Raw genomic sequence first — 23,439 nt, 5'->3', positions numbered from 1 at the left:
ATACATATCATTTTTCTGAAATTCCAGAACAGGGAAGACCAGTATTAAGGATCAGAGTAATAGCATTGCCTTGAGGAATGTGTAGATGGGAAGGGCTGCCTTTTGGTGTAGTAGAATATTTCTGGGTCTCCATCTGAGTAGTGGTTACACAATATATGCATATGTACAAATTCTTCAAGTTGTGTACATAAGATTAACTAGTATATTATCTCTCAATTTAGAAAAAAAACAGGACTCATTCTTATTAGACTAGAGGAAAATAGAATTTGGAACTTTGCATTCAGAGGGAAGAAAAGATGATCAGATCGACAAAGGTCAGGAAAGGAAAAACAAAAACTATAAAACTAGAGGCAGTGAATATAATAAATATTCATGCATTAAAACAATTCCTTTTTAAACAACAGATTCCAGACCCACTACAACCTGACGGAAAAAAGGGCCAGTTTTATGCTGTTTACAGGAGAAACATCTGAAATGAAACAACATAGGAAAATTTAAAATGAGCAATGGGCCGTATGTAGTGAGCAAACACAATCCAAAAGAAGCAGAATTGGCAGTATTCATATTTGCGGATTAGAAATTCCAAGTTAGAAAATATTAGAAAGAATTGTCAGTTTATACCATTACAAAGTTCACTCCACCCAGAAGGCATAATAATCATGTAACTTAATGTACTTGAAAACATTTTATAAAACTATATAAAGCAAAAGCTATTAGACATACAAGAATTTAAAATCATGTAGCTGAAGATATTAACATATTTCAGAATTTAACATATCAACGGTCACAAAATAAATAAGAATGTGAAATAATCACAATGAATAAACTTGTGTGGTATATAAATATATAGAATTTTATACCCACCAAACGGAATATTTAATTTTTCAGTACCTATAGTACATTTATAAAAAGTTAGGTAAATTGACCACAAAAAAAATCTCAAAGTCGAAAGGCAGAAATCACATAGCACCCCTTTCTCTGACTAGAAGACAGTGAAAGTAGAATTTACAATAAGAAGACCTGCAAGAAACTTTGGCCACTTGGAAAATTTAAAACATTCTTCTACAGAATTCCCTTCATGTACTTTGGATTTTTCTGACATTCTTCTTTTAGTTTCTTGATATGAGTATTTAATTTCTTTTCTTTCTTAATTTTATTTTTTTATTTCTTTTTCTTTCTTAATGTAAAAAATATATTTTATTTACTTATTTGACAGAGAGAGAGAGAACACAAGCAGGGGAAGCAGGAGAGGGAGAAGCAGGCTCCCTGTTGAGCAGGGAGCCTGACTCAGGGCTCGATCCCAGGACCCTGGGATCATGACCTGAGCTGAAGGGACTCTACCAACTGAACCACTCAGGTGCCCCTTAATTTTTATTTTAGGAATTAGAAAAACAACAACAACAACAACAACAAAAAAAAAAAAAACACAAAAAAAAACAGAGAAGTCTGGTATTCCCTCAAAATACATTCCTGAAATGAGGAAGTATTGAACATAGGGTATGATTTTATTGACTCTGGATACACAGCAGTAGTTTTCCACATATTTTTACCAATTCCTTCACCAGAGTCTGAGAGTATCCTTCTTAATATACTAAATGTGTCTGTTCCCTAAAAAACAACAAAACAGGAACAAGACCACTTTCTCAGATTACTTTCATTTGCATTTATTTGATTAATAGCACAGTTGAACTTTTAAAATATGTTTATTTCTTCTCAGAAATGTTTATTCAATCCTTTATTTTCTGCTGGGATATTAGTGCTTTACTTATTGATTTTTAAATGCCCTTTATATATTAAGAATATTAATTCTTTGTCATGTTTGCAAACATTTTCCCCATTGTTCCTTGCCTTTTATGTTTTTTAATATATAAAAGTGATTATTTTCATATAATCAAATCTATCAATCTTCTAATAACTTCTCTATTATTTTTATGAAAGAGATTCCTTCCCCATAATTATTAAATAATAATAATTATAGTAACAACAACAGCAACAGCTAACATTTATTGAGGGGTGATTATGTGTCAGGCAGTGGGCTAAGTGGCTTTATTTAATCACAAGAACCCTGTGAGGTGGGTATTTTTTTTATTATCTTCTTGCATTTGAGAAAGAAACTAATGAGAGAGGTTCAGTAGTTTATCCACAAACACCAAAACAGCAATAAGTTAAATATTCACACACATTTTATTCTAGTATGTGGGTTTGTATTTTTATATTTAACTCTTTGATTCCTGAATTTAATGAAATGATATGAAGTGACACTCTTTTCAAACATCAGTTTTCCTAAAACTGTTCTTCAAATAGTCTTTTCCTATTTGTTTGTTTTGCTTCCTTTATTATATATTAAATTTTAGTATATAACAAAGTCTCTTTCAGGAATATCTATTGTATTTATTAACCTATGCACTCTTGCACAATTGCCACAATGTTTTAATTTCTGTATCTTTATCATCAGTATTAATATGTATAAGAACAAAATTCACTCCCATCATTTTTCTTTTTCAAAGACATTCTGAGGGGGTGCCTGGGTGGCTCAGTTGGTTAAGTGTCTAACTCTTGATTTCAGCTCAGGTCATGATCCCAGGGTCGTGGGATCCAGCCACATTCTCAGCAGGGAGTCTGCTCGAGATTTTCTCTCTCCCTCTCCCTTGCTTGCACATGCACATACTGTCTCTCTCCAATATAAATCTTTTTTAAAAACCCCAAACAGAGATGCCTGGGTGGCTCAGCGGTTGAGCATCTGACTTCGGCCCAGGGCGTGATCCTGGAGTCCGGGGATCGAGTCCCACGTTGGGCTCCTTGCGTGGAGCCTGCTTCTCCCTCTGCCTGTGTCTCTGCCTTCTCTCTCTGTGTGTCTCTCATGAATAAATAAATAAAATCTTAAAAAACAAAAACAAAAACCTAAACATTCTGAGTTAGAGTTCTGGCTTTTAGTAATAACCAAGTAGCTTGTATCAGAATAACATTCTCACCAATAACAGATATAAGTTCTGGACAAAATATTTTGAAAATGTTGTTTGAAGGCACAAGAAAGCAACCAAATGCAACCAGAAAATGGAGTGTTTTTGATTCTTGAGAGAAGGAACAACTCTGAGTGAGAACCAAGTCTTACGACTTTTTGCTTGAGGGATTTCCAGTCCATCGGGTTCTAGCAAATAGAAGTTAAACAAGAAGCTGCCAACATGTTTGTTTGAAGAATTGGGGGATGGATTTCAAGGATGCCAGAGTGGCTAGAACTTGAAATAGAAGTTGCAGGAAGAAGAAAACTTTGGAGGGAGTAACCCCAGCCTGCATATAAATGCTCTTCAAATTCTAGGCTATCTCCTGAACTGCCCACATACAGGGCAGGTGTCACAGGTTTCAGGCTGATTTCAGCAGCCACCTACTGTGGAAAAGGCAGCATTTAGAGCTTGAGCCTTATCAAGTTAGGGAGTCTTGGTAAACCCCTTGGACTTTCATTTGAATCCCCAGAAGGAACACCCATTAGGAGGAGAAGTAGGAAATGCCTACAACTGTGGCATTTTCCCTAGGATTAAGTGCAGAAAAGAAAGAAAGTATAAAATGGCCTGCCCCAGATTAGGGTGATCTGCCAGTAATTTGACTACCTACTGGGACAAAACTCAGTTCTTCAGAAGGAGACAGCAGGACCCACAGCCTCTAAAACCTATCATCCATAATGCCCAGTATAAAATAAAAACTTTTCTAGACATGTGAAGATGAGCACACAAGAACCTGTGACCCTTACTTGAAGTGAAAATCAATAGAAATAGGCTCAAACAAAAGACAACCACTTTAAAATAACTGAAAAAATATATCGAAAGAATGTATGTGAAAAATATGAGTGAAAGGATGAAGAGGTGTGGAGTGTCTTAAAGATATGGAAGCTATAAAAAAGAACCAAGTGAAATCTTAGGACTGAAAAAGATTAAACCTGCCACTGAAATTTCACTGGATGGGATTAATAGCCAATTTGGCATGAGAGAAGAAAGGATCAGCAATCTTGAAAACAGGTCAGTAGAAATCATCCAAACTAAAGTACAAAGTGGGTGGGGGGATTGAAAAAACAGGACCAGAGCTTCACTGATCAAGTTGCCTAACATTCAGGTAATCACAGTCCCAAAATCTGAGAAAATTGAGACATAAAACATATTTGAAGAAGTGTTGGCTGAAAAACTTCCAGTTTTGATTACAGCATGCACACACACAGCAACCAGGAAGCGTGGCTGACCTCAAGCAGGATAAATACAGAGAAAATTACATCTATTATATTATAGTGAAGCTGCTGGATACTAAAGACAAGAAAAGGGAACAGTCATCAGTCTGATGGCTGAGTTACAGTCGGAAGCCGGTTAGCCCACGAGGTAGTGGAAGAACATCTTCAAAACACGGAAAGAAAAGACTGTCAACCTAGAATTCTATACACAGTAAAAATACCCATCAAATATGAAGAAATAACTGTTTCTCGGCAAAAGCTGAGAGAGACTGCTGTCAGCATAATAAATATCAAGGGAAGATCTTCATACTGAAGAGAAAATGATACCAGTGGAAATTTGGGTCCTCAGATGGATAAAGAGCATGGGGAATGTGAAATTTGTGGGTGAATATAAAATACTATTTTTATTTTTATTCTTAAATTTTGTAAAAGTTGTCTAAAGCAATAATAAGATGTTTTTTGGATTTATAACACATACATATATACGTAAATGTGATGAACATTAGAACAACAACACAAAAGGCACAAGGGGGGTGTAACTGAAGTTGATTTTTAGTAAAACATGTCAGTATGTACACTATAGGCAGATATAATGATATGTATCATTTTAAGGTCCTTAATATGTGAAGTGGTATAACATTAATTCACAGTAGATTCTGACGAGTTAAGGAAGCATACTGAAATCCCTAGAGGAGGTAGTCTAAATAAAATACAAAGAAGTATATTTAAATGTCCAGAAGAGGAGACCGAATGAACTCCCAAACATTCCTTATTATTCTCACTTGTACATTTTTATGTGCTTTTGCAAGGTAAACTTTTGGAACTTTTGAAAAAATAAAGAAAGATTGGAATTTCTATTGGATCAAATCTTTCAAAATAATTTGAAAAGTCTGTTCCATTTATTTCACCATTCTTATTTCTCTTGCAAGGTTTCTTTATATAGATCTAATATATTTAAAGATTTTTCATAGTAATTTTGTGTTTCTTGTGACTACTGTGAAAGGAATTTTTCTTTTTTTTTTTTAATTGTTGCTGGTACATAGGAATGCATTTGAATTTTTTTAAGTATAACAAATCTAGCCATTTCATTAAACATTTTTTGAATTGATTTTTCTGGATATGTTATCCTATTATCTACAACTGATTATTTTTTGATATTTTTTCCAATTCTTAAATATTTTATGTCCTGCCTTATTGCATGGGATGGAACTTCAAAAATAACGTTATATGTTGATTGTGGCAGTGGTAATGAGTTTTATGGTAAAACATGATTTTAAAGAGAGAAAAAATAGATTGTCCCCAAGTGTTACAAATATATCTTTCAGCTATTAACAGTCTGCAGTCTGTTAAATTTAAGTTTGCTTTTATTCACATTTATTCACAAGTTGAACAAGTGTTCAGTGAATGCCCACTACAAGTTGATCCATAGGTTAGGCTTAGGGGATACAGCAGTGAATAAGACAGTAAAAGTTAAACAACATTAGAATCCTTAGAAGACCGTTCAAGACAAAAGGAAGGTTACAAAGCTATCTAAGTTTGGCAACCAGGGGAATATCGTATAGATGGCAATCACCACGGACAAGTGTCTGCCTGGGGTGACCAGAGAAAGCTCTAATGGTGGGAGAGAGCCCAGGACAAGGGACAAGGTAGGAGTAGGACTGGAAGGAGTCTGCAGTGGGTGGAGCATCAGGGTAGAGTGAGGAGTGCAAGGCCCGTCGGGCTAGTGCAGGGTGAATATATGGCTACTGTTTTACACTCACCTCTGGGGCTCCTCGGAGGTTCTAAAGAGATGTTTCAGGGGCAAAGAGGGATCAAGAAGGTGGGACTCTGTGTTTGCTCCATGCGCCAGGTATCTCTCCCCAAACCTAAGCAGCTGTTTTGCATATTAAGTTCCATTTATTTATTTATTCCTTCTACACAATTTTGTTGAACACTTACCAGTGCCAGTAGAATCAAAGCAGTATTCTAGTTGCTGGGAGTATAGCAGTGAGTAAAATAGTCCCCAGGCTCTACCTCAGCTTATATTGTAGTGGTGGTGAGGAAAGGAGATCGTTAGGGCAATAAAATGGAACCATAATATAAGTGGAATAAGAGCAATAGAGAGTTCTTGGAAGGTTGCAATTTTAAGTGGAATGGTCTGGAAAGTCTCCACCAAGTTGACATTTAAGCAAAAACTTGAAGAAAATGAGGAAGCAAGCCATGCAAATTTCTGGGCAGAAAGAGTTCTAGGAAAAGGGAACCACCTGTACAAAAGCCTGAAGAGGGAGCATGTTTGGCAAATTCTAGGAACAGAAAGGAGGCCAGAGTGCAGGCAAGGTAGAGCGCAGTGAGAGCTGAGATCGCAGCATTGACAGGAGGTGAGGTCGTATACAGCAGTGTTGATCCACGTGAGGGCTTTGGTTTTACTTTTAATAAAATGGGAGACCATCATAGGGTTTAAGCAGAGGACTCACATAATCTGACTTAAGCTTTTTCAGGATCACCTTGGCTGCCATGTTAAGAGTAGACAGTTGGAGAACAATGATGGAAACTGGGAGAGCAGTCAGATGATAAGTTCCCAGTCACATCCCTTGGCTAACGTAACGTATGACCGTAAATCCAGCAGAATATCCTGATCTGTTGGATCTGAAGTCTGAAAGAGAAGCAGAAGTTAAAGATGGCTCTAAGGGTTTTGACCTTGTGACTAGAAGGATGGAGTTGGCATTAATCTTGGTGGGGCAAGATGAGGAGCTCAGTGTTAGACACAGTAGGTTTGGGGTCTCTATCAGGGAGACGAGTGGAGATCCCAAGTGGGCAGACGGGTTAGTGTGAATCAAGTACAGAGGGGAGGTCTCAGCTACAGATACAAATTTAAACAACGGGGATCCGTGGGTGGCGCAGCGGTTTGGCGCCTGCCTTTGGCCCAGGGCGCGATCCTGGAGACCCGGGATCGAATCCCACGTCGGGCTCCCGGTGCATGGAGCCTGCTTCTCCCTCTGCCTGTGTCTCTGCCTCTCTCTCTCTCTCTGTATGACTATCATAAATAAATAAAAAATATATTTAAAAAAATTTAAACAACGTTAACTTCTTGATTTTGCTAATTGTATTGTGGTTATATATGAGCATAGGCTCCCTGCCCAAGAATTAGGAAATAAATACTGAAATACTTAGGGGAAAGAACTTAATCTTAACTGTAACTTAATCTTAAACAGTTTGGGGAAAATATATAGATAGATTGATAGAGTAAATAATAAAGCAAATTTAGCATTTAAAGAATCTGGGTGGAAGATATATAAGAAGTCTTTGTACTATTCTTGCACCTCTTCTGTAAGCCTGAAATTATTTCACAATAGAACACTTTTTAAAAGTGAAGTAAAAATATAGACATTTCAGATAAACAAAACTGAGGGAATTCTTTGCTGGCACACCTGCACTGAAAGGAACTAATGGGGTTTTCAGGCAGAAAGAAAATGATCTTACCTGAAGACACAGAAATGCAGACAGGCAAAGGGAAGGGACAAATAGAAATGGAGATTGGCTGTGTAAAATAACAATGTCTTGTGGGGTTTATTTTATTTTTTTTAGATTTTATTTATTTATTCATGAGAGACGCAGAGAGAGGCAGAGGGAGAAGCAGGCTCCCTGTGGGGAACCTGATGCAGGACTCGATCACGGGACTCCAGGATCACACCCTGGGCCTAAGGCAGGTGCTAAACCGCTGAGCCACCCCGGGATCCCCTCTTGTGGGGTTTAAAACATCTATAATTGGGACACCTAGGTAGCTCAGTGATCCCAGAATCCTGGGGTTGAGTCCCACATTGTGCTCCCTGCATGGAGCCTGCTTCTCCCTCTGCCTGTGTCTCTGCCTCTCTCTCTCTGTGTCTCTCATGGATAAATAAAATCTTTAAAAAAAAAATTAAGAAAGCACTTAAAATTTTTAAAAAAACATGTATAATTGAGATGTATGATGATAACACAGGCAGAAGGATGGATGAAGTGTTGGAATTATTGGCAAAATGGTAACATTTCTCATTTCTGTGAAATGATAGTCAAGGGTGTGTTGTGGTATCTAGGGCATCAGTTCTCAGACATTTCCAACCTAGAACCCCTTTCACTCTTAAAAATCGAGGATTCCCCCATTAGGCAAACACAACGGTAATTATCATTGCAGACACACAGTCCACTGATAGATGCTGAAATTAGAGGTGGAAGTTTGAGAGTCTCTCCTCCAAGCTGTTTTATAACTACAAAAGGAAAGTTAGTAACACTACAGTGAAGAAATCCGTCAAAAGCCACCTTGACTACAAGCCAATGGAGGGGAAAGCTGAATTAAAAAGTTGGCAAGAAGAGAAAGGAGGGCATTAAACAGATCAAAAGGAAAACAAATTGTGAGATGAAAGAAATAAACCCCCAAATTTCAGTAGTCATGTTAAATGTAAATAGACTAACTACTCCATTAAAAGCAAAGTTTGTCAAGATTAGATTTTATTAAAAAAAAAAATCTAACCCCCATTCAGTGCTGCTTACAGCAAACACAGCTTTAATGAAAAGACACATAGGATTAAGAGTTAAACAATGGGAAAAGATACTACACAAACACTAACCAAAAGAAACCATGTACTGATATCAGACAAGATGGACTTACGAGTGGAGTGAGATTTCAGAATGATCAATCACCAGGAAGATTTGACCTTTCTAAGTATGTATATACCAAATAGCATCACTTCATTATGCAAAAGCAAAAATGGACAGAACTGAAGGAGAACTAGACAGATCTGCTATCACAAGGGAAAGTTTTAAAACCTCTTTCTTAATAATTGATTGTACAGACAGACAGCAATGAAGTTTCTAACAGCACAGTTAACAAACTTAGGATAGTTTGTTACACACACAGTGCCTGTGTATATAAAACAGTGTGTATCTACACACACTGCACCAAACCAAACCAAGACACTAAATATGCAAAAAGACGTTCAACCTCATTAGTCTTCAGAGAAATGCAAATTAAGTTCAGAATGAGATGATCACACCCACCAGAATGGCCAAGATGGAAAACCCCTGGACTTTGGTGTTGGCTGTGGAACAGCTGGAAGTCTCCAGCACTCCTGGTGTGAGTGTAAATCGGCCTGACCACCTCGGAACGCTGACAGTGTCTGCTCGACTGAGAATACGCACACCCCATGTGATCCGGCAGTTCCCCCGAAGTCTGTGTGTAAAAATGTGATCAGCAGCACTGCTGTGGGACAAACGGATAAACTGCAGCTCGGGCTTGTCCTGTGGAGGCGACTCTGGGCAGTCAGGGCGGGCGGAGCGTGGCGCGTCCCCACAGGCGCGTCCCACAGGCCTGTCCTGAGCAGCGGCAGGAGTCCTGTGAGAGCCTTTCTGCTCTCTGCAGCGTCCCTTTCTGCGTAGTTCAAAACAGACCCAGTTCCTCCTTGGCGGTAGAGGATAAGTGGTGACGAGGACACAGGAGGGCTGTTGCCGGAGGCTCTTGCTTTATTATTTTTTTAAAAAAATCTGGGTGGTATCCACAAGGATATTTAAACCGTGTGAAAATATGTCAAGCCGTGTGCTTACTCTGTGTGCTCGTGGCGGCCCGGGGGGCTCAGCGGTTTAGCCGCCTTCAGCCCAGGGCCTGGGCCTGGAGTCCAGGGATCGAGTCCTGCGTCGGGCTCCTGCATGGAGCCTGCTGCTCCCTCCTCCTGTGTCTCTGCCTCTCTCTCTCTCTCTCTCTCTCTCTGTCTCTCATGAATAAATAAAAATTTTTATTAATTAAATAAAAAATAAAATGTGTGCTCTTCTATATATTTGTTGAACGCCAGCAGATGTACTTAAAACTACAATAAGGCCATTCTTTTATCTTTCAGGATGACAAAGAAAAATCTTGGTAGCATCAGGAGGGCAGGTTGTGGAAACACACACACCGGTGGGAAGTGAGTGGAAACCATTCCGAGGAGGGAGGGTTAGTCAGTGTTTATCAAAATTAAAACTGCACATATCTGGGCCCACTCCCGGGGACAACTCGCACATGTACGAATGGCACATACAAGGACTTGTTTTGGGGCTCTGTGATACGCGTTCTGTAGGGGACGAGTTAAATAAATTATGGCATGTCCACAAAATGGAATGCCTGATAGCCACTAAGGAGAATGAGAGAGTGGTACAGGTACTAATAAGGAATGCTCTCTAAAGATCAATGAATTAGGGATGCCTGGGTGGCTCAGCAGTTGAGCATCTGCCTTCGGCTCAGAGAGTGATCCCGGGGTACTGGGATTGAGTCCCACATTAGGTTCCCTGTAGGGAACCTGCTTCTCCTTCTGCCTTTGTCTCTGTCTCTCTCTCTCTCTCTCTGTATTTCTCGTGAATAAATAAATAAAATCTCTAAAAAATAATAAAAATAAAAAAGATAAATGAATTAAAAATAGCAAGTTGTAGCATAGTGTTTACACCATGATATTATTTGTACAAAAAATATACATGCACATGTATACACTAATACATAAAATGTCTATTACATGGATATAGAAAGGCACTTTCCTATTCATAGACTGTCTCTATGAGGCATGTGAGAGCCTAGTAGCAGTGGTTAGATCTTCTCTGGAAGATCTAACTGGATGGCCAGGTGGTAGGAGTGGGAGGGAGGCACCTTTGCGCTGTATACTCCTTGCATCTTTAGAGTACAGAATTGTACTATGGGAATATATCTGTTAAATATTAATTTTTAAAACAATTGTTAAAAATCCTACAGGAAAGTGTTTTGCAGGATACCACTGTATCACTTCTCAGTAAGTCTGGTATGGCCACATTTTTTTTCACATTGAAACAGATCTCTGGTTTAACACCAGATGACACAGTTGGCTTTGCATGTGGGTGCCAAGATGTATGGGGGAAAAGTTCCCCGTGGCAAGGTGCTCACACTGCTGGGTGTGTGCAGTGAGCTGACGGGCAGACAGCAAATTCAGACGTCCTATGTTGCGCCCGCTTGCAAACACAGCACTCCTTGAATAGAGTGGAGGGCCCTACCTGCTGCTTGTAGTGTAATTTCTCTTTTCTCAACATCTATAAGTTGGATTCAGATTAAGTTAAAAGTGATGCAACTCTCCTGCTTTCTTTTGTTCTTTTTTAAAATGTAATTAAGATCAAGCTATGAATATAACATGAATATAACATCAAGCCTTTTATGTCTTAATGTACCAAAAGCATTTTCCCATGCTATCAGCAATTGTTCGTGAGAATGTGCACAGTTGAATAATATCACATTACTGAAATGTGTCCTAATTTGTCTAATCAGCCCTCTTTGGACATTTACGTTGTTTAAATGTTTTGCTCTTCTTGAAAATATAGTGAGGAACCATCTTTGTGCATTGGTCTTATACTACCGTATTTAATTATTTCCTTGAAGTAAAATTGTTGAGTCAAAGGGTTATGAACATTTTTATTTTTTAAGATTTTATTTCTTTATTGGCGGGGCGGGGGGCAGAGGGTGAGGGAGAGAGAGAGTCTCAAGCAGACACCATGTGGAACACAGAGCCCAACGTGGGGCTCAGTCTTGTGACCCTGAGATCGTGACCCAAGCTGAAATCAAGAGTCGGATGCTCAACGAACTGAGTCGCCCAGGTGCCCCTGAACATTTTTAAATACTCTTGAGATAGAATGCCGAATTGTCTTCTGGAAGCTTCTCAGTTTGCACTTCCACAGCACCTTTGCCAGCTTTGGTATTCTAATACCAAAAAAAGTCATTTTTATTTAGAAAAAATTCAGTCTTAATAATCTTACCAACACGTCTGAATGATACACCAGGAGTCAGGGTGGAATGTCAGTGTCTCCTTTCAACATGAACAGAGGTTTGGAATACTTCCCCTGTGTTGGCTGGAGTCCTGCAAATTCCTGTCCATCTGCGCCCATAGACACTAGGACCTGAGATAGACTGCTTACTGTCCTGTTAGCCCCGCTCTCTTACCTGGAAATTGCGAGCCAAAGGGGCCACCCCTGCCACCTCTGGCCACCTGGGCTAAACACTGCACAGGCTCACGAGGTGCCCCGGGCACAGTGACGTGGAGCCCCAGAGTTGCTCTCCTTGGTGGCCATGCTGCTGTTTGGGATTCAAACAGTTTAAAATGTAAAAAGCTCCTAAAATTATTCTTTGAACACTTGAGCTTAATTAATTTTGGCTGTTATTTCTAGGTGGAGGATGGAAATACAAATGATTTTTACTTTCTGTGTTTTTCTTTATTTTCCGTGTTTTTTTTTTTTCTGCAGTTGAAAATTCAAAATCATTTGAACCATACGAATAGGTGTTATTTTTACCCTCAGTAGATAGAGGGGTCTATGTATTACAGATCTTCTGTTTATATATTATACAATATTACATGTATTAAAAATACAGACAATAGAAGACAGACAAAATACTCTTTCAGCATAAAACTACGGGGAAGTTTCTTGGGGAAGAGGTCTTAGGGAGGCTGCCATTTAACAGGTAGGGAAGATGAGGTCTTGGCTCTCACATTGCCTAGCAAAATAAGCACTCAAATATTTATGGATTTGGTTGAGTACTAAATATTTATCTCTATGCTAGTAATGTTGACTATAGCAACCAATACCAAATTCATTTGAACTATACAAATAGGTGGTGACAAAATAATTTATGTACTATATTGACCTATTAGGACATAGCATGTTTTAATGTGTTAATATCAGATTAATATGAGGACTTCAAAAAAGTCTGATAGCTGCATGGCAATTTAAAACTTCAGGAATGGGACGCTTGGGTGGCGTGGCGCTTGCGTGTCTGCCTTCGGCCCAGGGCGCGATCCTGGAGACCTGGGATCGAGTCCCACATCGGGCTCCCGGTGCATGGAGCCTGCTTCTCCTTCTGCCTGTGTCTCTGCCTCTCTCTCTCTCTCTCTCTCTCTCTCTCTCATGAATAAATAAAATCTTAAAAAAAAAAAAAAAGAAAACTTGAAGTAAGTTGAATGCCAAATCATAAGCCTTCTGATCATATATTTAAGATTCAAGATGTTAAAGAAAATCCCAAATGTACATTGAACCATCACTGCATTCAGCTGTGTCTGAAGAGTGTCTTGGTACACTGAGCTCTTGTGCCAGCTTCTCCTTAAGGAACAAAAATCTCCACCTTGATTTGGGACCCACAGTAAGTTGTTTCCCAAATCAGTAACATACGAAACAGAGCGTATGGCTGTCCCTACCATTCCAAAGCAAATGTTTGTTTTGTTGCAGTGATGGAAACATTTCCATTGGTGAAGCAAATATTTAGAGCTGAAAGAAACATTTGGGCGGCCAGGATGTGTCAAAATAGAACAGATGCCTGCCTTTAAAAACACACACACACACACACACACACACACACACACACACACACAAAGAAAAAGAAGGAAAAGAAAGCCACCTTGTTCTTGCCTGCTATGATTACAGCCACAATGGGTTAAGCAAGAAATTAGAAAATGTGGATAATATTCTAATCCCAGTTTCTGGGCCCAGCTCTGTACCTTTTTTCTGTCTTGGTTTTTCTCTTCCAGAAAATGGGGATAACCGTTTTAAGTGATTTTGCTCAGGATTCAGGGAGGGTCCCCCCCCCCTTCCAGATAGTCTCTCTGTTCTTAAAAAATAATTTATCCCTTTGAATGGGAAATGGAATACAGTTCCTAAGGACAGACAGTGAAAAGTCTGCCTTCAGGCTCTGTCCCCAGCTACCAGTCCCCTCGCTGTCTGTAATCAGCGTTACCTGTGTCCTCTCTATTTTATGCTTGTTCACACAACTAAATAGGTGTGTTTGTGTGTGTAGATGTATACATTCTTTTTTTTTTTAATAATAGAGGTTCTGTATACCATTTACCTTGTTTTCACCCTATGCTTCATATATATTTTTATTTTTCTTCTTTTTCAAGACCATTGATTCTAAGAATTTGCTTACTAAAAATGTGCTAGGTGTGTCAAACAGTAGAGGGGAGCAGGCATGTCAGGCTGCTTGTATTTGACACACACACCCCACCGCCGCCCTGTAAAAAGAACTTATTGTTGAGAATCTGGATCTGCCTCTGGGGCTCACCAGGGGCTGTGGGTGAGTCACTGTCCCTCTCTATGTCCTTTTCTCTTGATTTTAAAACACAAGAAAAAGGAAAGGAAAAGAACAGATCAACCAGATGAGCTTCAGCTTTTCTTCCAGATCTGAATCTCTTGTTTCTTGGTATGGTTGTTAAAAGGTGGGAAAAAAAAATTTTTTTTTAAATACACTTCTCTGCTTCTTCTAAAACAGGAGCAGGATTCAAGTATAATTAAAAGTGCTTATTAATTTGGCTATTCTGCGTATGCACAAACATAACTTTGGCTTATCTGGCCCTTGGCATCCAAGTAGCTATGATTCCTGATTATCACGCCCTTCGGGCTTTAAAGACACAGTTCCTGCCCCAGGACTTGTTCGGGGGCAGGGCTGACTTCTCAGCCTGTTGCCAGGGCCCTGCCAGCTTAGATGCTGCCGTCCACAGTAGCCGGTGACGGTGTTTGCCGTGCTATGAATCCTTTGGAATTGATGATCAAATAACAAAATCAACTCCTCTTTGCTTTTGTTTTTAATTTAGCGGAGAGGGATTAAAAGGAAAAAAAAAAACCCTTTAGACTATAGATCTAAAAGCAGACACTGTGGATGCTGATTGGAAGCCCTCCCAGTCTTTCATAGGAGAGATCTCAATTTGTGTTACACAGAGGGGCAGCTCACTTCTGTCTTGTTCACCAGTTATACTACTCCCCAGAGAAGCTCAATAAATTTTATAGGGAAGTTTCCTCCTTCTGCGGAAGAAGCTAAGCTCGGTGACTGGTGTGCCTGAAGTAATTTAGGGCTCCGGGGGACTAACGGATCTGAAGGAAAGGTACAAACTTGTGATCCTGGTCATTGACCCTGCTGTGCGGGGTCCCGTGGCCCCGGCCTGTGCACTTTGGAATGAAACTGCTCCCCCGGACTTGGGGGACATCACCGCGCGGACAGCCCCGCGTGCCTGGCCGGTGGGGCCTGCACAGCCCGCCGCTGGCGTGCGGGGCTTTTCCCCAGCGGTTTGAAACCTCCAAACTTGGACTTGACTGAGTTTTTACATCTCTCGTCTGCCTCTCGGAGACGCAGAGAGAGCCTCTTGCACTACATCAGGAGAGCTGCCTGCCTTCCCTTTTCAGACTTCACGGCAGAGAGAGGCCGCCCGCTTCCACAGGCTCGAAGCTAACAGCGCAGTACATTTTGCACTGGCTTTTTACTCAGTGATTTATACTAGGAGACGTGGCTGGGTGATATCCAGTGTCCTTTTGTCTTTGTGTTTATTTTTCTTGCACATTTAATGTATTTAAAGGATATATTGTCTTTATGGTTCACTGGGATAAGGGGGTGGGGTGAGTGCAAGTTTTAATGAGAGGTCCCCGGCTCCCTGCGTTGAGATGAGAATTATATTCTTGGTTAGGTATCTTTCTTTCTTTCCTCAGGTGGCAGGAGGCAGTGTTTTGCTGCTTTTTGAAATAGCATTTCTACCTAACGATTTTTAGAAGGGTACCGAGAGGACATTGAATTTCAGGGCATCATCAGCAACTTTTCTCTTGTTGTTTGAACTTTCCTCATTTAAGGAGACAGGAAAGTCTCATGTCTTGTTCCTGAATTTACATATTAGCATCAGGATGGTGGGAACCGGCCTAGCATGGCATCAATTTTTATTAAAAAACTCTTTCATTCAGGGGGTAATGATATTTGGAACTAGTTTTCTCAAAAACTGTTTTTGCCGCTTGGGAATAGTTAATCAGTAGAGGAGAAAGCACTTGGCTTATTTGCTTAATATTTTAACCGAGTGAATTAGACAGGTTGGGGGGCTGGGGGAGGGGATAAGAAAGTGGGTGGGGGAGGCCCCATAAACAAGGTGATATATAATATTTTTTTTGTTCTCCTTTTAAATAAATACCGATCAGCTTTATGTTCAGAGACAATAGGAGCCGTTGGCTTAAATTTGCAGTTTACTGTATTTATGGCTGTAATATCAAGGTGCTGCCGTCGTAATTTCATGCCCCAATGAGAAGAGCAAGGTCGAAGCAAATGCTTCCATCGGCATCTGCTAACACACTAACTCATAAACAAGGCCCGGCTGGATCAGGTGGCACGGAATAATACAGGCTAATGAAATACAGCACAGCTTTCCATTACTGTTAGTTTTTACAGTGTCGTCATTACGTGTAATTTATGTTTAAAAAATTCAATTTTATACAAGGCACTGGGAAATAGGGGTCTACAGGTCATCCAACGACTTTTAGAGGCTCTGAGAGTCCTTATTGTACTCTACTGTTCCAACGAAATGTTAATAAAATAAAATAAAAATACTTTTTTCCCTCTTCCCTCCCCTAGCCTTCTCTGAGAGAGTTGATTTTTCTTTTAATTTGGGGAGTATTTTTAGCCAGCTGTCTTCTCTGCCTCATCTCCTCTCAGAGTGTGCATGGGGAGATAACTCGTAGTGTTCTCAGAGAGGTGACCCCCACATGGTTTCTGCGCGTCCCAGATGAATCACCCACGTCCTGTGCACGGGGGAGGAAGATGGCCCCGGTGGCCAGCCTGTGACGGCCGCCCTTTGCTGCTGGCCCTCTGGCCCTGTTCCCTGATCCCAGCCAGACTTGACATTTTTATTATAAAACTCAGGCCGGGCTGGAAGTTGCCATTGGGTGTTCATCACCTTGCTTATTTCCAAACTATTCCTACCCCTACTGTCCTGGTTGCTGTTTGACCTACGAGATGCAGGGGATGCTGCTGTCTGCTGTCACCTGTCTTTCTGCTTCACCTGCATAGGGCCAGGCCCCGTGGCAGTGCCCAGCGGTTACTGGGGACAGCATCGAGCTGACTTATTCTGAGAAGCTCTTGCACAGCCAGGTCCCGCAGGAAAAAGTCAGCTCCTCCCAATGCCCGGTTTTGTCTGAGTCCGTGGGAAGGGACCTGCAGTGGTAGCGCTCCCAGCTCACAAAGTCAACCAGTTTGGTTTTGTTTGCATTTGAACCGAAACCTTTAGAAAAAGAAAACAGATCTGTGTATCTTCTAGGGGATATAAATAAGCAGGTGCAGCAGCTGCCCCCTCCCCCAGGCCTTTCACTTCAGTTGCCACAGCAGTAACAAGGGGCTTTATTAATCAATAGCTTGTAGCTTGCTTGCTCTGTTCTTTTAAAAGAATCCCACCCTGGGGAAAGTGTTGGAAAAGAAATCTTTGGCCAGCTTCTGCACAGGGGCAGCAGCCATCTCCTTGTAAAGGGCACCGGTTCTGGAAGTAGGTTCCAGAGAACTGAGAGAACAAGGAGTCCACGTGGATTCCAGGGGGTGCTTGGGACCTTCGTTTGCATAATGTGAATTGAGACCTCTTGGGTTTGCCAGTCAGGCAGCGGTGGTCTTAAAGGTGAAATGACACTGCCTCTCACAGGCAGGCGTCCTGGCCTCCCGCTCACTTTGGACAGGTGCCCGCGCTCCTTTCTCCTCCTCTTGACCAAAGCTAGCAAGGGGATGGAATAACTGAGCAGGACTTTCTTAGTTTTACTCTCTAGCAGTGATACGTTTTAATTGTCACAGACCAGGGCTGGTAGCTCTTGGAATTGGCAAGTGGCAGAGGTGAAGTTACTGAAAGCATCTCAGTGCAAAGTGCTAGTGATATCGGATAATGCAAACTGACACCCCAGCTAAAAGGAAATCGTAGGCTTTATCGAAATTAGTTAATTCTTCCAAAAGCAGCAGCTAAAGGAAAGACTTGAGGTGGTGCACGGGGAGGGCAGGAGGTTTGCCCGCCACAGGACGGCGACACCCTTCTCTGCTCTGCTCAGCCCTTGCTCGGTCCCTCTGCGGTTAGATTATTCCTTGCAGATAGCAATCAACTGGAAGGAAGTGTGTGTGTCTAATTTGCATGAGATTATTTAAAACAACAACAAAAAAAAGGTCTGCATTAGTCAGGGTGATGGTAAACAACGCAAAGAGATGCCTTTTATAATATAGCCTGTGCCTCAGCTTTCGCAGCCAAATATAATTCACTTCCAATTGGCGGTTTCCTTTATTATTCCTTTTAACCTTTGGGATTCTGCAAGGTCTCAGTCTAAGCTCTCTGCTGTTTGTCTCGTGGGGAGCGGGGGTGGGGAGGGTGGACCTGGATGCCCTGTGTGTGGGTCCTGGGGCAGTCCCTCTTCCCTGAGGGCAGGGTCGATTCAGCACCAGGAGCACACGGCCGTCGGGGTGGGTGGATAACTGTTGTATTCTGCAGGAGATGACACCCCTTCCCACCAAGTCTCCGTGAGTTCCAGATGACTCACCTGAGTGGAGAGAGGCCTGAACCTGGCTGGCCAGTGCCCCACCCCCACCCCCAAGCTGGGAGTGCCCCAAGGAAGAGGGCTGTAAGGGAAGCATAGGCACCGGGCTATGAGAGGCCTTTGGATTTACTGGGAGCTAGAATATTAGAATGAGACAGGGACAGGGACACTCTCCCCGTGTCATTCTGGGGTTCAGAAAAGTTGTTCAGGTGTCACTTGCAGATAGGATCCTGTGTTGTTTTGGTTTAGGCCCCCAAATACCATTCGCCGGCTCTCACCTGTGGATGGGGTGCCAGGTGGGGCTGAGAGAGACCATTTCGCGCTGTTCTCGACCTCTCACCAGCTGGGAGACTTAAGACGTGATTTCAGAATCTGCCATTAGTGGTTTCTGTGCTGGGGGCGGGGGGGGGGGTCACCGGGGCAGATGGAGAGCCTGCAGCACCATGCCCTGCATCGTGGGGTCTGAGGCCCGTTTCCACCATCCTCCAGCCTTACTTGTTGTTCTTTATCTATTAAATGAACGCAATGGCTGGGATCATGGTCCAGCTCTGAAATTGTATTATTCAGTGAGATCATGAAAATGCTTTTTTTTTTTTTTACAAGAAGAAAAGTGATTCATTTTATGTAACTAAATCAAAACCCTGACTCTCTGGAGGACTGGGCATATCAGAATTCCAGCCAATGTAAATTTAGAGCATCAAATGATAAGGTCTCTGAAAAACAAGAGCTTGGAAGGAAGTGCTGATGCCCTTTATACCACGGCCTCACTAGTGGGCTCGGCTGCAATAATGCAAGGAACATGTTTTATTAGGAAAATAGGCTTCGTAAGAGCTCGGGGCCAGAGGGCAGAGCAGCGGGCAGGGAGCGCTGTCCCTTTAACCGGCTCTGGCTCTCAGGGCCGCAGCACAGCCCGTGACTTACTGTATATTTCCCCAGCGTTAAACATTATCGTACTTGTTTATATTTGAAAGAGCCAAAAGGGAACATGAGAAAGCAACTGAATGCTCCTTTTGGGAAAATTATCCTCATTTGCAGCCAGCGGCTGACAAGGCACATGAAGCACCAGGTTTATGAAATTCCATGGTGTCCCAGTGACCGTCCGTCCTGCTGACGCCGCACGCGTGCCTGCCTCCCCCGCGGCGGAGGATGCACTGGTTAAAACCGTGTCTTTCCTTCGAGAACTCTGAAAGGGCCTCCCCTTGTCTTTGGAAGTTGACCGGCGGTCAGTCCCAGGTGGATGGAGCCTGAGAGGCGGCGCTCCGGGTACCTGATGAGTTTTCCCTTCCTGGGGGCTTGGCCGTCTGCCCTGCCTCGGTCTCTCTCGGGGGGCCTTTGTGGCCAGCTGGGGAGCTTGGGAGGAGGAACGCAGCGGCCATATAGCCCCACGGGCCCGAGGGTCCTGTCACCTGCCCTTTCACCAGCCCGGCCGTGTGTTGAGAACGGGGTGCGCGGGACCCCCCGGCAGCACTCCACTCGGGCTCCCCCCGGGAGGAGGGGAAAGGGCAGGGCTGCAGTTTCAAGGTGGGGGACAGCCCTCACCTGTTGGGCGGAGGGAGGGGGCCGAGGGCCTGGCTGTGGAGGGCAGGGCCTGACCAGTAGCAGAGGCGCTCGGCCAACTTCCCGGCAGCGGCGTGGGGTTGCGCGGAGCTCGGCACAGTAACGTGCCCGGTGCATCAGGCCCTGGGAGGAGCGGGCGTGAGCTCGGAGGTGCTGATCTCCGAAGCTCCGGGTACTTCATCCACCCCAGGGGAGCTGCGGCCCGGACCGAAGAAGCCCTCGGCCCTGGTGTGAAGGCCCCCGTGGTGGCTACACGGGATACGGGACCCCTGGACAGCCCGGCTCGGGGGGGCCCTCTGCAGACCTGGCAGTCCCCTCCCCGCACTGCTGGCCCGGCGCCCGAGCACGTCTGCACCCACGGTGCCCGCTTGTGGGGGGGCGGCCCTGTGGGGGGCCTTTCTCACGCCTCTTTCCTGTTCTTCCGCTTGGTTGACACCCTCGTCCTCTTCCCCCAGGGCCCACGTCCCCGGTCCGCCTCAGCCGCGTGCCCCCTGGAAATGGGTGCTGCCTGGCCTGGTACCCTCCTGTGGGCAGATCCTCTCCACGGGGCATAGCCACTGCAGGCGGCGCCCTGCCGTCCCCTGCTGTCCCCTGCTGTCCTGAGCGCAGTGCGCCTTCGTGTCGGGAGGATTAAAACAAAGGGAAGCAGAAAAGCTAGCCAACGGCGATACAGGCAGCCTCTGCTAGGCTAGAGCAATAACCATCTGAAAGTTTGGGCCTGGCCTTGTTTTGATCTGTTTTCTTGTTTTATTTTCTTCTTTACATTCTATATCCCATTCATACTAATCACAGTCAGTCCTGATTTTTCTTTTTATTTCTGCATTTGTCATAAAATAAAGCAAATTATTCCCGTCTTCGGAAACGATCGAGACTAATTAGTCGTCTCACCCAATAATTAGTTTTTTGTTTCCCTGTCTGTTTTCATGCATTATTGTTAGTTTTTCCCCCTCTTTTTTTAACACCATTACAGATTAAAATGAGTCACATTTGCAGTTGATGGTATCTGTTTTCGGGGGAAGAATGGAGAATTGCAGTACGGAGCGACTTCAAAAGCAGCAATAAACTCAAGGATAAATTAAGGAAATTGAATGAGCCACATTTGGAAGCAGTGTGGAGGCTAATATTCTGTCGCTTAAGGTTAAATTGCAACTGAGAGAGGTTCCGGAGAATCCGAAATCGGGGAGGAAGCTTACCGGGATCCTAGGCACTCTGTGGCTCCCAGGGTCTTGTCTCAGGGGAGATTTCGTTGCAGCCCGGGACGGTGGCAAAAGGTATTCACCTGCAATTATGTCCTTTTCTCCCCCCAGGGCTGACAGATGAAGAGATTGATTTGGCTTTCCAGCAGTCGGGCACGGCTGCCGACGAGCCTTCGTCCTTGGGCCCAGCCACACAGGTGGTTCCTGTCCAGCCCCCTCACCTCATTTCTCAGCCGTACAGTAAGTCACCCGCTCAAACTCCTGCTTTAACCTTGACTGGGGTTCAGGATTCCGGCCAGAGAGCAGGGCTTCCCATCTCCCAGACTGAGCAAGCTGGGAGAAACCGGGACTAGTAGACCGTTCTTGGGTTCTTCCAAAAGAATGTGACACACCCAAATCCTCTCCTAGAAAAACTTTTAAGTATGCGACAAAGGTTACAAAGGTAAGAAGAGATGAGGGACCAGAATAAATGAGTTTATTGTGTTGTTTCAAATATTTTGGTTACAAGTAAGAATCTATAAAAGTATTTCTTGGTTCTGTTTCTATTTACTTACATCATGCTTTTGCGTGTCACTCTTTGACGAACAAGAACCTGAACGTCTGATTCATGGCTGCATTCTCGTTTGTTCCCTGAAATGACTCCACTCCTAATTTTATTTTTTAAAGTTAATATTAGCAGACTTGGGGTGGCCTCTCTTTCCTTCCTTCCTTCCTTCCTTCCTTCCTTCCTTCCTTCCTTCCTTCCTTCCTTCCTTCCTTCCTTTCCTCCTTCCCTCCTTCCCTCCTTCCCTGTCCTGGCTGTGCCATGTATATTTATGTGGTGACAGTCTGTTAGAGAATTTCAGGTTAAATGTAAAGGTCCTTTTTGAATTAGCTTCTAATTATTACATGAGAACATGACCCATGTTTTTAAGTGAAGCTGTTTGAAGAATAATGGTTCTTCAAACTACTAATAAGTGTTCAATCTCCAAAATGCAGCCAGAACCCCTTCTTTAAGTCACTTATAAAAAGTCTGAAAAGGTTAAAATTACTTCAAAGTGATGGAAAATAGCTCGAGTTTTGTGTCTTTAACATAACTCAGCCTTGGATCTGTTGTCTTTCAAAATGGCTTTTCTATAATTATCTTCATTTTAATTGTCTATCTCAGAAGTTTTAGTTTTTCAAAACATGTTAATTTAAAAGTGTTAGATACCAGATATTGGAAGGCATAACTTAAAATGCCAGGCTTGTTTTGACCCCCACCACGTGGTCTGGATTGCCCCTCTGGCCCTTGCTTTGCTGTCTTCCTCACTGGCTCAGTCGGGGGGCCAAGGGAGGGGCAGGAGGTGGATCATGATGTCCCAGATCCCATTTAGATATGCCCGTTCTCGAGCTTTCTGGATAGGGCTGAATGGGTGAGATCGAGTAGCACGAGCTCAAGTTCACCTCATCCATGGTCACCTTGTCTCACAAACCACTCACAGGTGACCTCTGAGACCCAAGAAACGGTGCTCAGCGGTGAGCCTTGTGTTGGAGCGACTGAGTCAGTAGCAACTACTTGTCGGCCTGAGACTCACGTCTCCCTCCTGGCCAGCATTCTTGCCCATCTACCGTTTTTGTTTTGGGTCACTGAACATGCTCTCCGTGCTTCCTTCTATCCAAAGGCTAGGTCTCCACACTTTTTCTTTAGTTGTGTCCCTGGGCCCAGACAGTTAATGGGATTTGTTGAGGACAGGCACTGGCAGCTGGGGTGCAGAATTTTCTAAGACGCACATCTGTTCCATTCCAGCTGTTTCCTCCATGGCTTAAAACCAAACAGGTCTCTCGGCTACTTGGAAACCTCTTGCTCAGAACACATTGTTCTGGTTGGTCACAGAGTCGGCCTGAAACATCTTGCACGTGCCTACTTTCTGGTAGGCACAAAGGGGTTAAACTGTTGGCCTTTCTGAAAGAGGCAAAAGAAAGGGCTGAAAGGGCTGGGGTGGGGGGTGGTGCAGACAGTGCTGTCCTCTGAATTCTTCTGTCCAGGTCTCTCTGAGAAAAAGCATTACGCGTTTAGGTATTTAGGTAGGAGTATTTTTAAGAGTCTCCCAGCCCTAAAAATAAAATACATCTTAGAGACAGACTCCTTCCTGCTCTGACGCTAGTATAAAAACAATGGTAATGGCAATTTTAAATCCCTGAAGTTTCTACCTGTCATTGTTG

At 43.1% G+C, this 23,439-nt stretch overlaps 1 protein-coding gene across 2 annotated transcripts in view; it reads left to right on the top strand.

Moving 5' to 3' along the window:
- PEX14 (peroxisomal biogenesis factor 14) overlaps positions 1–23,439 on the top strand; it is a 138,206-nt gene that overhangs the window by 90,945 nt on the left and 23,822 nt on the right. For both annotated transcript variants that reach the window (XM_072828430.1, XM_072828431.1), the window contains one exon: positions 21,367–21,495. In XM_072828430.1, the coding sequence (XP_072684531.1) occupies positions 21,367–21,495 (129 nt within the window). The remainder of the gene's footprint in view (positions 1–21,366; positions 21,496–23,439) is intronic.

This window comes from Canis lupus, chromosome 5 (assembly GCF_048164855.1).
Source record: "Canis lupus baileyi chromosome 5, mCanLup2.hap1, whole genome shotgun sequence".
Classification (NCBI taxonomy): domain Eukaryota; kingdom Metazoa; phylum Chordata; class Mammalia; order Carnivora; family Canidae; genus Canis; species Canis lupus.
This window is presented reverse-complemented; position numbering and strand designations above follow the sequence as displayed.